Genomic DNA, 15,524 nt, shown 5'->3' with positions numbered 1-15,524 from the left:
GCAACAGCGGCAGCGGGCTTAACAATACAAACAATGAAAATCATAGACGCATTCAACCATCGGCGCATTCTCATCGTTTCACACCCTCGTGTTTTTCTAGGTCACGTACGAATTGGATAACTTCCGGGATCTTTTCGCTATCGATAAGTATACCGGTAACATCACCACTCTGACCACGTTCGATAGAGAGACCGAAGACACGTACAACGTGAAGGTGATCGCCATGGACAATTCTCCCAGTGCTCTGTTCAAGACGGGGGAGCACAACAAAGGTCAGCAAGTGTTTCGCATCGAGATCGCGGATAAGAACGACAACGCTCCCCATTTCACGCAAGCTGTTTATACCGCGAATTCGATCCTGGAAAATGCCAATATCAACGCGCCGGTCACCGAAGTGAAGGCCAATGATTTGGACACTGCCAGTCCGGTTACCTACAGCATTATATTTGGCAATACCGACGACAGCTTTTATATCGAAAACACAACTGGAAAGATCCGCGTGAAGAAGCCGTTGGATTACGAGAAGATCACGGAATACAATTTGACTGTGAGAGCTTTCGACGGCGTGTATAACGATACCGCTCAAGTGAAGATTTTTATCGAAAACGTAAATGACAATCCGCCGGTCTTCGAGGACTTTAATAAGAATCCTACTATCGAGGAAGAGAAGCTGGTGGAAGGTGAGCAACGCGTTCAGCGTTACTTTCATAGAATAGAATTTCGTGCTCATAGAATAAGAGTTCTATAGTCTGTAGAATACGTTTTGGTCGAATCTCGAGAGATCTGAAATTTCTGCTTCAAAGATCAAGACCGTGTTCTCCGAAGCTTGATTAATTTTATGACCTCGATACATCTTCCAATCGCGTTCCTCTCAATAAGACTATGTTCGAGCTTTTATTATAAGCGAGTTTGATTGCTATGCACTGGTTACAGGTTGTATCACCACTGTGGTCGCTTACGATCCCGACATCAAGGACAGGAACGCTGATCAGCATATCGCGTACTTTATCGTAAAAGAAGACCAACAACCTCTCATAGGTATCGACAAATCTGGTTGCATGACCTTGAAGAAACCTCTGGATCGCGATGGCCCCTTGGGATACTCCATGTGGACGGTAAGTTTCCTTTCAGCTGTGTACCTTTCATTTTAGTGCCATCGAGCGCTTCGTCGATCGGTCGGTGCAAAGCTGAAAAGACGATTAACCGAATGGCAAGGAGAGAACGCTGTTCTCCATCGCTCCAGAGATTTGGTCCACGTAGTAAACGTCAGAATGAGTACCTTGCATAGATATTTTATACATTTTGCACACGATGCACATTTTCCACCTCGAATGCACAGAGGTCAGCAGTCGTTCGGTTTTTGGAATTCTCGTCGAATCGCGACCAATTAATCGCCACTGGATTTCCTCGGAAGAAACAGCGAAACTTATCATATCCGATTGGTTTCAGGTGATCGTTATGGCGCGAGACGAAGACGGCTCCCCGACCGCGCTACGAGAACTCGTAATGGTGAACATCACGTTAATCGATATAAATGACAACGCGCCATTCCTCGACATGCCCTATCCCGTAGTATGGGGTGAGAACAGGGCTCCTGATAAGATCACGGAATTGAAGGCTCGCGACTGGGACTCGGACGAAAACGGACCTCCTTTCCAATTCGAAATAGACAAAAATACCGCTGACGACGAGATTCTAGCCAAATTTGCTATTCGAGACGCCGAGTTGTTTGCTCGTGTCGAGTTCGATCGAGAGGAACGAAAGAGTTACGACATTGCGATTGCTATCACGGATAGCGGAAAGCCACCCATGACGGGAACATCGACGTTGACCGTAATCATCGGTGACGAGAACGACAATGCTATGTCAGAAGGTTCCAGCTCTATATTTGTCTACAATTATAAAGGCGAGGCTCCAGAAACAAATATCGGACGAGTGTATGTAAACGACGCTGACGATTGGGACTTGCCAGATAAGCATTTTGCCTGGGCATCGACCCACGAAGGATTCACTTTAAATCCGAAGGACGGTATGATCACGCTGCTTCCAGGAATCTCGAACGATACGTTCGTCCTCAAGTTCATAGTCACCGAATACAGCATTCGCATTCCGCGACATCAGGTGAACGCGTACGTGAACGTCACGGTGAAAGAGCTGCCCGAGGAAGCGGTCGCTAGGTCCGGATCCGTGCGGTTCTTCGGAATGACAGCCACGGAGTTCGTCGCTCCTGGCGAATCTGGCGTTAGTAAGAAGGAAATATTTCAGGAGAGAATAGCGAGTATGCTTAATACTTCGGTGGAGAACGTGGACGTGTTCACGGTGCTTCATTCGCCGCATCATAACAACAATAGTTTGTTGGATGTACGGTTCTCGGCGCATGGCAGTCCTTATTACGCCCCTGAGAAACTGAATACGATCCTGGCGCAACACACGGAAGAGATCGAACGAGAGCTAAAGACAGATATCTTGCTGGTGAATATCGACGAGTGCCTCATCGAAAAACAACATTGTAACAATACTTGTCGTAATTATCTGAATGCAAGCACGGTCCCGTATCCGGTTTATACGAATATCAGTACGTTCGTTGGAGTGCGAGCTGTGGTAGATCCACAGTGTACTTGTCATGTTGCTGAACCGATCGTTTGTCTGAATGGAGGCACACCGTTGGCAGATCGATGCGAGTGTCCTCCGGGTCTCGAGGGGCCGAGATGCGAGCTTCTTGGCATTGGTTTTCATGGCGACGGTTGGGCTATAATGCCGCCACCTGGTCAAGCTTGCGACGATTCTCATTTGGGTTGGTATATTTCTTTCTTCTTTCCTTGCTCTTCTATGCCACGTGTTACAGCGATGCTAGTTTAAATTTCAATACAGCAGTGTGTCCACAATTCAAGTGTAGTAAATTCTCGTTACTCGCAAGGAAGGTCGTTTAATTTATAATGGAGTTGCATACAATTGTATACAATTATACGTATGGAAAGAACGTCCCGCAGAATTCATAAGGACGTTTAAAGATACACATCGTTTATCACAAAGATAGACATCTGTTATGGCTGCTAAACTAATTGCTAATAGCATTATCCTTTATACTCCTATATGACGAACCCTGTAATACATTCTCTCAAGTGTACGTTACAAAAATCTGTGATTTCAGCATTAATTGGGTGATATTCCTCGTGAGAAAATAATTATTTATGAATTTGTAGGAAATTTAGACATGCAAGGATACATAATACGTATATAAAGTTTCGAAAAAAGATCCATAAAATATCCATAATACAGTACTTGTTCTAATATTTATTCAGCGAAACAGATCTCTGCCCAGATTCTATTCTTTTAATTGCGTTTTAATGTAAATTTACACAAATATTTGCAGTCTACTGATGATAAAGCTAGAGTAAATACAGCGACAGTATCTAAATACTGTTGATATTTTTCTCACTTATTTCCGCCAGATCTATTCTCCTGCATTCTCGCGAAAATCGAGAGTACTGCCGCAACAAATTTATCGTCCGTTCCGCGAGAATTACAATCCGGATGCTCGATTTATTGGAATTTAAACTGGCCACTACCGTATCCCTGCAGCAGCTGAACGTCAATATCCATTCATCACGTGAATCCGTTTGCGTTTCAGGTCTCGAGATAACGCCTCACATAGACAACGGTCTGGTATTTTACTTTGGTCCGATGACGTATAGTTCAAAGATCAGAATTCAAGACTTCATGGCCCTGGAACTTCAACAGGGATACGCGGTTCTCTACATGGACTACGGGTCTGGCACTGTGAAACTCGATCAACCGCACATTAAGCTCACTGACGGAGAAAGACATAGGATAGACGTTTACTTTACGAAAAACGTAAGCGCGATTGGTCTTTATCATCGTAGAATCATTGCGTTCTACCTTTTCCCCATAACTCTTTATATTGTGCGCTACGGTGTCGCTCTTGTTTTTACTATAATCTTCGTTCGAAATACTTCATGGTCATTCGAACCACATGCATGTACTTGTATAAATATTTTCCATCGTTATTTAGGGTATAAATACGAATACAGAACATCAATAGCGATATATTAACACACTGTTGACCAGATATTTTATGCAAAGATTGACTATATTTCATGCGTAAAACTCAAAGTTTACTCGTGACCGGTTAACAATGTTGTGCATGAATAAACGAGTTTATTTGTGACCTGTCAACAGTATGTTAATAAGTGATACGAATAAAAGCAGTTACCTTTTGAACGTAAGGTCCAAAATCTATGTTAAATTCCATATTTTATGCGCTGCAGGCGATAGAAATGAAAGTGGACAACTGTGGAATCTCCGCGTGTATGAGCTTAACCGCGCCGCAAGGACCGAACGGATTTTTGAACGTGAACAGCCCCTTGCAGATAGGTGGAACTCTGACTAATCTCGCAAAAATGGCTTCGCAACTAGGATGGGATTATGTACCTACCGACAGAGGATTCGTCGGATGCATACGCAACATGACCTTCAATGGAAATGTAACGCCTCGAAGATTTTACTTTATGAATTCTCTTATCCTATTTTCTTTGCCTGTCGTCGAAAGATTTCCTCGATTACGAAAGGAATGTGACAGAACTGTTATTGATAAACGCGAACGTTGCCGTGTAAATTGTACGGTAAAATCTTTTTCCCGAGTCGAAATGAAACAGTGAGACTGAGACGTAGAAAATTAGAAAACACGGAAGCACGGCTAATAGTTTGGCCGAGCAACTTTTCCGAAATTACTGAACGGAACGTGATAAATTCTATAAATTCAGTTCGTCCAATAATTTGTAATCGCGATATATCTTTTTTGCTATTCTATGTTTCAGACGTACAACTTGGGTATGCCATCGCTATCTAGAAACGCGGATCCTGGCTGCGATCACGGAATGGCAAAAGCCGTGTCCTTCGGGATCGACACCAATTTCATTGTCGCGATCTTAGTTTGTTTCGCGATATTGTTGATACTGTTGTTCGCGGTGGTGGTGCACAGGAAAAAGACCGACGATCTCTATAAGGATATGGACGACATTAGAGAGAACATTATTAATTACGAGGACGAAGGAGGCGGCGAAGTCGATACGGGCTACGATTTGAACGTTCTTCGAACGATTTACGACGCGCCGCCTATCGATTCGAAAATTGCGCCCGTTGGCTTGCAATCCAGAGGTACGATAAATTGAATAAGTAAGCCAGCAAACGCATGTTATAGTCGTAGTGTAGTTACACAATTTGTTATGGTATTATATGACACAGCTCTGTAAGACGAATCAAGAGATAAGCGTTGTTTAACACTTTAATCCACTAAAGGATAATATCGCATTATCATCCCATCAGCAATCATTTTCATTCGATTTAGATTATCGAATTTATTAGCGTATTATATTATCGAATTATTTTAACATTCTGCTTACGAAAAGTTTTTGTATCTTGTGTATAACGATGTACAAGTCACTGTATTCTCGCGTTTCAACTTTTACTACTTGTTCATTATGCTCAGTCTTAGACACATACATGTATTTCATGTTGATTACTGTCTGAGCTAATTAATTTATCAGCTGTGTTATTATTCTGTCAAACTATACGAACGATGTTACTTTTTTAAGTACATTTTATTATCGCGTAGGGATAAAAATTGTTCGGTTCCGCTTTTTCGCTCTATCGCTATGAAATAAACCATTCGACGCGCTCGTGATAACGACCACTAAGCCTCTGTCAGAGGGTTAAATCTCGTTCGAATGAAATGTCGCAACGAACAAAAAGACACTCGAAGATCAATTATATACGTCCGCTTTCTTTTCTCGCTTGCCAGGTCCCGACGAGGTGCCGGATATTTGCGGTTTCCTAGACGGCAAGAAAGAGAGCTGCGACAAGGATCCTGACACGAATCCGTTCGACGATGTCAGGCACTATGCGTACGAAGGAGAAGGCAATTCCGAGGGTTCTTTATCATCCTTGGCTTCATGTACGTACCACTGAATATGTGTATCGTTCGTTTAATTAACGGAATCGGCGGAAGTAAATAAAATTACGCGACCAAAATCTAGGAAAACTAAAGCGGAATTTACAGTCTGAAAATATCATAAAATGGTACGAAACATTGTACTGGCCAAAATAGTAGGTAAAATTGTAGAAAACACAGTGAGTGCAACAATTGAAAATCTTTTTATTGCAAAATATGCTACGTGTCAATGAGAATAATGTAACGTAGAAATCAAGTGCAATTTTTCTTCCTCTATAGCTATTGATAATGCTGGAAGATAGTATCACGATGTATAGAGAAAAATGTAAATGCTATTGAAGATTAGTTAATCGTTTCTTGGCGTTTGTCTATGCCATCTGTCTAAGTGTAAATGAAAGGAGCATCGAGCTTTCCTTGCAACTAACTGCAAGAGGTGGCACGTACAGAGGTTCTACACGCAGGTTTCCATAGATACATTTTCCTTTTTCATAAATTTGGACTACATCGATGCACGAGTTCCTTTTTCTCCCGCAAAACTTGTTTCTTGGCAGTTGCAGTGTTTTCTACCAGACACTCTCCAATTCACCATGGACTGTTAGCCAATAATGGTAACTGGGGCCGCAACCGTATAGCGAATGAAAATATATAGCGAGGAAGTAAAACGTTAAATAGGATCACCGATCTGTCATCATCAGCAGTTCAACGATGAGTCATGAAATCAAAGCTATCAGCATATAAATTAGAATAAGAGTTACAAAGTGGGGACCGTGGTTTTATGCGCTTCTATCTATTTATGAGAAATCCGAAGACGTAGAGATGCACGGTAGCCAAAGTACAATGCGTGAAGCAATTTTCCATGCGTACCTAGGTTCCATCTTCTTAATGACAGAGTGAAAAATACGGATTTGCATAAATCTTTCTTTACAAGCAGACAAATCGTTTTCGATTTATCGCGGAGCTGCTGCGTTGACATCGTACAACCTTGAACGAAGTTCTAGATCCTTACGATTCCCAACACGTTTTAAATTACTTGCTGCGGTCATCGAAAGTTGTTAACTTTAATCAGTGGCTGATTTTACGACCTCGTACTATCGCTACCACTTATTATACCGCGTAATCAATTTTCTTTAATCTATTATACAAAGGATATAATATATACGTACGTCGAAGTTTTCTACTGGCAACCGTTCGGATATTTTCGTAAGCCACTGTGTACTGTAACGCGAAGTAATCTCGATCTCAGAAATCGGAACCGCTCTGATAAGAAAAAAGCTAAAAAGTACGCTCGATTCTGTTGGAGAGACGAGATAGAATCATCGACTAGTTTCTACGATATTTCCTTTTTCTTCTGCAGGTACCGACGACGGGGATCTCAAGTTCAACTACTTGTCGAACTTTGGCCCGAGGTTCCGCAAATTAGCCGACATGTACGGAGAAGAACCCAGCGACGAAGAGAGCGACGGAGTAGGAGAACGGGAAAGCGAGAGTTGGTGTTGAGTCTCGCGCGATCTTTCGACTTTCGACTCGAAGAGTTCGCGACAATTAACTCGATAACTTCCGATCTCCTCGACGAAGCAACGATTCCTCTTCGCTTCGTCGCCTCGTGTACTTAACTCGAACTCGAGGATACCTGTTGTACTTTTGTATCGAGGACACAGTGCCGAATCACGGCATCGGTAGCCACATATCGTTTCGGCAGAGCGTAATCGAAGCGTAGTATTTTCCTTTCTCTGTTATTTTCTGTTCATTTTATCTATTTTTACGTCTTTCCTTTTACCCGCGAGCAGACTGCTCTCGCAACCAATAGAGAATAACGTTCGGTTAGAATTGAATTTTCAAAGGAAACAACGGATAGCTCGTAATGCTCTCCGAGTGACGATGTAACACGCGATCTTTAAGAATAGACGACATAGCGGCGGAAGACTAAGAGACCATGAAAAAGCAAAGATAGTATTCTATTTCCTATTGACAAGAGAATATAAAACGAAGAAATAAAAAAAGACAGGTAACAGTGAATTAAAGAAAAAAAAAAAAAAAAAAGAAATCGACGCATCAGCCGAGAATGACTTGCTATGACGACTGTAACTCGGCTGTCTAGCATCACACGACAATGGACACGCGCATATTCGCTCGTTAATATGCGTTAATTTCGCGCGTGCATTCCACCAGTAACGAAGGGAACGATGATTTATAGCGTGAAGAGATCGCGAGAATCTGACTTCGAACGAAGATGCAAAGAACACGGTGAATTCTTTTGGCAATCATTCGAGTTACGAGGACTGGACTTATTTTTTTATACGTACATTATAGAAACGAATAAATATGTATGTATGCATGTACATGCCTGCGAGGACATCGTGGGCAACGAGTATATAGAATGCAGAGAGGAAACGAGACGAATGAATGATGGCAGCGTAGCGATAGGCGAAACCCGAGACACGATAGGGAAAAATAAAGATGGAACAAATGGCAGCGGGAGAGCGTTACCGCTCCTCTATATTTAACTTATAGACTATTTTATTAAACGATTATGTGCGCGAGTGCGTTTAGAAACTGTGTAGCAGGTGTGCGAAACTTTACATATGCGAATACACGAATAGATATAAACCTAAACACCGAATCTATGCTGTACACAGATGCGTGTGTGCATGAGTGTGCATGCGCGCGCGTCTAGGCCAATGTGATTGGAAATGGAATATGTCACGCGTGCGAATCGGTGAGAAGGGATCCGAGTGCCATATCGTGTGCCCGAAATCTGAATCTAAAATCGATCCACCGAATTGTGCACGAATACACGAATGTATGGTCGCAACGTTTACCAGCGACGAACAGTTCCAACGCGACTGTTTGCCTTTTCTTTTCCGCCGATTGGCGATAATCGTTTATCTCGACATCCATTTTATTCCATTCGCGAAGACGACTCTGCACGCGCGCGTGTGCCTGCGAATATTTCCAAGTATATGTATATAGATATATATATATATATATTATGTATGTATGTATATCCGTGTACCTATGTAGGCGTTCGCGCACGTACGTACACGTATATATGTGATAATAATTTGTAAGCTTTTTGTACGATACATCAACGGCGATATGCATATGTATAATAATAATAATAGTAACGATAACGATAGTCGTAATAAGAACAACAGCATCAGTAATAAAAGTAAGCAAATGTATATCGATGGCGATTCAGGTGGACTTTTAACCCTTTGCGGTCGTATCGAGCTTAGATTTGGTTGCCGGAATTCATTTTCGTTGAACTCTAATAATTAGATCGCGGATTTGTATCTGTTTCTAGAAGATTCGAAGATAGAAAAGCGCGTAGGAAACATATAAAATATCTAAAGTAGAGTACTTGTTATAACGTTTAACGTGCGAACCGAATTTCTGTATCTACGTCCTACTACGCTCTTAACTGTGTTCATAAAAATCTGAATTTGTATAAATATTTGCCATCTACTGATTACGTAATCAAGGGAGATGTTAAAAAGATCAAACTGATATTCGTTGCTGCTACTTTACATCTACGGCTTTCCTTTTGCCAATTTAGAGCGTTGCTTATGAAATATTTTAAGAAATGGAAATGTCTACCTGCACTAACTTGTAAGTCTTATTAACTCATCGAGGACCAAAGTTGCGTTCAGCGCGATATTTCATTTACAATTTCTTTTTAACCAATTTACACCGTGGAATTCTATCGAATCCACGTTAGAACTACGAAAGGGAATATCGAAAATCTACCGAATATCAGAATTTCTTTTCCCATATAAAAATTGTACGAAACATGGAGAAACTCGATCTATTTTGTATCGCCATAAACTGTTCCTTCTTCAAATTATAAAATTCTTCTTGTACCTTCGATTTATGTCACGGCCTTCCGTAACGTGATTTATTATTCTAATACATTTTTTAACCTGGTGAAACAACAACTCGTGTCTAAATTTTCTAATAATATTGCGTTTCACTCGATCGTTCGTCGGATGCCACGCAACCTCGAAGAGCGTCGTATTCGGTATGACATACGATCAAACTGGTTCTTTGCCTCGGTAGCCGAGTGTATACGTACGATCGAAGTACCAAGAAGAGCGTTCTGATGGCAGAGAGAAGTCGTACGACCGCAAAGGATTAGCAAACTCCGTTTGGGTGAACTTACCTACTGAATCGACTTCAAAGCGCCGTCGAAAGATTTAACGTGTAATTTATACGATAAGAAACGAATGCGGTTTAGGGGAGAGCGCGTGATCTCAGATGCGTACAAGAGTAGTTGGTTCGTACGCATCGATATCCAAGAATGAACGTTTTCTTTCTTATTTAGATGACGTCTGTCACCGAATAATTACGATTGCACGGGCACGAGTATCGAGATACGTTATCGGAATAATAAGATATGTGTTAGTAAATCACCTGTCGTATCATACAGGTGGGCGTCTTTTTAACGATACACTCCGTCGCAGTACAAAGAACGTCTCCGTCGGCAGCGGCGAATAAGAAACGTGAAACGATCGCCACTCATCGGCAGAGTTCGGCTCGATTTTGTCGCGTCACACTTATTTATCGCGCACTGACTAAGCTACGAGCGGACTAGTTCGCGATACGCTACTTATGCTATATACTCGAACACTGCCCTTATGTACAATTAAAGAGAAGAGAAAAGAATAAAAAGAGAAACGACGCGACGGTTCTGTTCCACGACCATGCATCTAGCTGGTCAAGGTGTGAGAGCGGTGACACCTAAAGCTCCGTTCAGATTAGTCGATTACATATTTGAATTGGAGCTGTTTTGCAGGTGTTTCGAAGAATCCTGATTTTAAGATAGATAATGAAAAGTAAACTGCAAGTAGTTACGTATGTCTGTAAAATGTTCATCGACGAATATCACGCATAGCAAGTACGACTAAGAATATTAAGTTGAAAGAAAGGTGAAGTTGCTTTAGGACATGAATATCGGTAAATACGCGAATTAAATACCTATAATACGCGGTAAATACCTATCGCCTATATCGTTCCATTTCGAACTTGCCTCTGTTCCAAATCCAACAGTGGATTTTTCCACCTTGCGCCTTTTCATTTTGAGTAATTCCATCTGGAATGTTAACGAATTTAAATAAAAGTCTCGAAGGAGAAGCGACGACGACTGCAAAGAGATCGCTAAAATTCTTGAAAGAAATACTCGAAAGGAATCGAGTAACGTAACAGATCGACACCGGTAAAATGCTATAAATTATTTGAAATCAAGCGACTTTCGAGCAACGAAGATATTTCAAGAGATTTCGAGTTGCGAGTCAAATTTATATCGCTTGAATTCAGGTAATTCGTCTAATTTGAACGAAGCTCTATTGTCAAAGAGGCGTTCCTCTTTCCGAGTGATGTTGGCGAAAGAGTCGCGAGACGAACACTTTAGCCACAGGTATACGCATATACAGGCTTCTTGTAAATTATATTCCAGGAGACGCGAGACCACAATGGTTGGCCGCGCGACCTACTCGACATGTGATAGTTGATCGCAAGATATACGCGCAGCACATCTTTCACCTTTACTCGCGAGATCCATCTACCGTCGTCGGAGATACGTGTAACTTCGTGTTCTTCTTTTTTTTGTAGCAATAATAAAAGACGATGACATTGGAAGTAAACGTGGTTTGCGATATTTGAGAGGTTCCCATGCCAATACGAAATATCGTCGACGGTAAAATACAGCGAATTAAACGACAAGAGATAAAATTAAGAAAGATTAACAATACGAATGCTAGGATCGAGCCACTGATCGACAGACTTAACGCTATTGGAAATCGTAAAGAGGAAATTTTCGTTACAGCATTCGATATACCTTTACAGCAAAAAGAAAGTTATTAAAAATATAGACAGATACCGTGGAGATATAAATTCGATTTGTTTCACGCGCGTTATTAATGCACAGTTTTCTGCGTAATAAGCGATAAGCTGAATATTCGCATAATAAGTAACGTCAAAATATATTAATTTCATACAATTTAAATACACCGAGTACGCGTCGAATATAGAATATTCATGCATATAGAATATGCATCGAATATGTATGTATACATATATTTTATATAAAATTAATGCAATTTGCTCGTCGTTCGAATCACTTTGCAATTACATCGGGCAAATTCCATTGCGGAAAAACGTTACAAATTCTTCACGCGGCGCTGTTACGAGGAAACGCGTAAGACACCATAGACGATCGAATCGCAAATGCATCGCGCTAATACATTCGCCGCTATCGTGAATATCTCGCATCGCTCTGGGAATTCCTTTTAAATCGGAAATTTCCCCAGTCACTGGACCTTGGTTAATTAATGGAAATCACGGCAGGCTTCGTAGTGACGTTTGCCGAACGAGAAAAAAGAAACCCTTGAGTCGTTGGATTGCGACACGATGTCTTTCATAGAATTCACCCCGGCGCCAAGCCGGACGTTTTACGTTGTAAATTGCCAAGAATCTCGAGAAGGGGTTGCTGGGAACCTATAAAAAAGTCCTCGGCCTGGTTATCCTCTCGCAGTCGTGTTCACTTCCGGCGGACACACGATCTCGAGGACCAGAAACGAGCAGCACGATCTTCTCGAATCGCGTTGGTCGCTTTAAACGCGATTCCCACTGACGACATGTAAGTGGCCTGTTGTGCGCGCGTTAAACGTACTATTAGTTACACACAGTGGCTACGAAAAATATTTCCACCAATTCTTATTTTTACAAACGAAGCGTATTTTGTAGCAAGTCGCGCGCTTCGTTTTCACAGTATCAACTTTTTCCAGTTATACGAGTATATCGTTAAATGATACGAAATTTAATACACTTGAAGCCAATTGATCGGAGCATAAACGGCGAAAAAACGAAAGAAAATAAATGTAGAAATTTTGAAGCAAGTCGTAGAACCATTTTGGACGTGGAACGGTTTTGCCACATTGCGACACGTTGCTCGAGACGCATAAATCAAACAAGAGTATTTTATCGCTAAAAGAAAATTTATTGACAGAAATTATGATTTCTAAGTTCGACCGGACGTTAGACTTTATCGTTATATTATGACGTTTTTTTTTCTAAACATAGGCTTTTTTGTTATCTTTAATGTAAACGCAATATGTGAATTAACAAAATTTTCTGAATTCAACCGTAATTACAAATACAAATGGTATAATAAATACAGTGATGTACGTGTACAGTGGCTGATGAAATTAATCGGAAACTTATCGCAGAACTTCTCTGTATTATTTTCTATATTATGCGCGTTATACGAAACTTCGCTAATATAATACTTTAACGCGACGCGACTATCGCGATCGTCATAGTAAAATATCGTACCGATACGAAAGTGCGTATGAAAATTACAAGATATTTATCATACAACGTTTATTTGTACGTTTATTTGACGCGAATAATATTCTTAACAGGATCTTTGCGTTAAAAATAGTCTCGCTACGAATTGTGGCTTATCAACATACTGAACAGTTGACTGTTCAAATACTTCGACGATTCCAGACTATCAATAAGTATCTTCTTCCCTTTACATTCTCAGGTTCCTTTTAAATCTCACCAATACAATCATAATCGTGTCTCGTTATAGCGATAATGAAATTCCAAAATGTTTCGTATAATATATACGCAAAAACGTTTCCAAAAGTGTCGAAATACTTTCATGAACCGCTGTGCAGTTTGTAGTCGCTGTATGTTTGTATCGCGGGCCAGTACGGTGTAATTGCAATGGCAGATTATCAGCAGATCAGTTGTACATATCAATTCGCAAAATAACGTTTGCAACTTGCCACTCGAGATATTTGCATTTCGGAACCTCTGCAGATTGATCATGCGGATTGGTTTGTACACGCGCGCGCACAAGGCTCTAACTATGGCTAGATCAATCACCGTATTTACTTAATTTTTCATTTGTGACTTTAATTTATCACCTCGCTGTATCTCTGCCGCCAAGAGAACCTACATACATTTTTATATTGATCGAACGACGATCGATGCATTCGTGTCTGTACATGTAATTATCGCAATCGCCAATTTAGTTACGCAACAAGCTTTTTATTCGTTTTGTTTCGTTTCATAGGCATCGTAAAGTTCGACTCGAGTTTCTCGTTTTCTCTATAATATTGCTATTATGCTTGATCCTGAATTCTGGAGCCGAAGCTCAGCTAAACTTTTCGACCGGTTGGGGAAAAAGAAGCCAGAGACTCGAATGGAGTGCCGTTAGACCCGAGTGCCCTTCGCAGGCTAGACCTTCGCTCGAACAGCTGCTGAACGTTTACCATTTGATACAGGTACGCTTTTCGCAACAAAACCGAGGAAGACAGGGATCGTTGCTGTTACAATTCGAATTGCAAAATTTACGGTATAAAGATTACGTATCTTTGGTCAATCGTTGTAAATAGACGGAGGATGTTCGTGCATTCTTGAGAAATTTAAGATTTCTGAAATCTACTTGCATCGACAGGATGCATGCAACGTGCAAAAAAAAGATACAAGCTATTGAACGTAGAGCATCCATCGTGACATCTAATGGACGAAGCGAATTTCCATTTAGATTGCATTTCCTTAATTATCTTCGTACAAATACGAATTTGCATAAATATTTGCAATGTAATTATAAACGACCAAAGTTTGTTTAGTTATCGATAAGTATTATCGACGATGGAAATTGCTTTTTATTAACATTTATGAAAACTTTATGAAAATTCTCCTCTTTAATTCCTGGTATCTCTTGTACAATGATCCGCCAACTAATGGTTATCCACGATCAAAAATAATAATAAATAATCATTTTATTTCCTTCTTCTGTAATTCCTGAAAACATACAGATATTTTTGCCAAAGTTAATACCGACTTTTATCTACGAAAGAGCGTAATTATACTGTTGTATCGTTTAAATCATATTTGATATGTATATAGAACACATATGTAGATATTACAGAATGGTAGTTCTACTGTTCAACAAAGACGATCTTCCTGTCAACGTTCTCCTTCTTAAGAATATCAAAGGGTAGCTGTTACTTTTGCTTCGTGAAAAAGGGAGGCGGAAGAAGCATTACCAACCAAAAGCGTTTCTTTCTTGCGTTTCGTTTGCAGATGGAAGCGCGAAAAATGTTGGAGTGTCGGAAGCCGAACGAGTGAATCCGGCAGTGGATCTGATCTGACGTTAGAGGAAACACCATAGGCTAAACATTGGACCGTTCGAGGGAGCCGTTCGAACCGTATACCTTCAACGATTTGCAACTTGTTTGGAAGCACTGGACTCTGAAACGAAGTATCCGGATCTATCGAACAAAGCTTGCTTCGATACGGTTTTCGTGCGAACGAGCCCGCTCGAACGTGCCTTGTAAAATCACCGATACGAACGATAATACAAACAATGAGTAGTAAAGGAGAAATATAATTTTCTTTCGCGTCTTCCACGTTGTCCTTCCTTTGTTCGTTTTGTTCCTTCATACGTCGACAGCTGTTCGATCGCTTTTTTACGTGGCATAAATTCGACCGGTTATGTCTTATCGACCAATCGACGGCCTTTGATTTTCTATGATCGCAC

General features: G+C 40.9%; 2 protein-coding genes across 2 annotated transcripts in view; both read left to right on the top strand.

The window, feature by feature from the left end:
* Positions 1 to 11,610, top strand: part of LOC117230794 (DE-cadherin) — a 91,514-nt gene extending 79,904 nt beyond the window's left edge. Inside the window, exons 8-15 of the mRNA XM_033488575.1 lie at positions 101 to 680; positions 934 to 1,115; positions 1,450 to 2,794; positions 3,632 to 3,855; positions 4,290 to 4,505; positions 4,839 to 5,178; positions 5,822 to 5,974; positions 7,326 to 11,610. Of these exons, the coding sequence (XP_033344466.1) occupies positions 101 to 680; positions 934 to 1,115; positions 1,450 to 2,794; positions 3,632 to 3,855; positions 4,290 to 4,505; positions 4,839 to 5,178; positions 5,822 to 5,974; positions 7,326 to 7,468 (3,183 nt within the window). The 3' untranslated portion in view covers positions 7,469 to 11,610. The remainder of the gene's footprint in view (positions 1 to 100; positions 681 to 933; positions 1,116 to 1,449; positions 2,795 to 3,631; positions 3,856 to 4,289; positions 4,506 to 4,838; positions 5,179 to 5,821; positions 5,975 to 7,325) is intronic.
* A 747-nt stretch (positions 11,611 to 12,357) lies between these two features.
* Positions 12,358 to 15,365, top strand: LOC117230800 (the record flags this gene model as incomplete). The annotated part of the gene is made up of 3 exons (XM_033488589.1): positions 12,358 to 12,605; positions 14,052 to 14,262; positions 15,068 to 15,365. Coding segments are annotated over 3 exons (504 nt in total), but the record flags the coding sequence as incomplete, so codon positions are not given.
* Between the last annotated feature and the right edge of the window lie 159 nt (positions 15,366 to 15,524).

The sequence above is a fragment of the Bombus vosnesenskii genome, unplaced genomic scaffold, assembly GCF_011952255.1.
Source record: "Bombus vosnesenskii isolate JDL3184/JDL3185 unplaced genomic scaffold, Bvos_JDL3184-5_v1.1 scf7180000013267, whole genome shotgun sequence".
Taxonomy (NCBI): domain Eukaryota; kingdom Metazoa; phylum Arthropoda; class Insecta; order Hymenoptera; family Apidae; genus Bombus; species Bombus vosnesenskii.
This window is presented reverse-complemented; position numbering and strand designations above follow the sequence as displayed.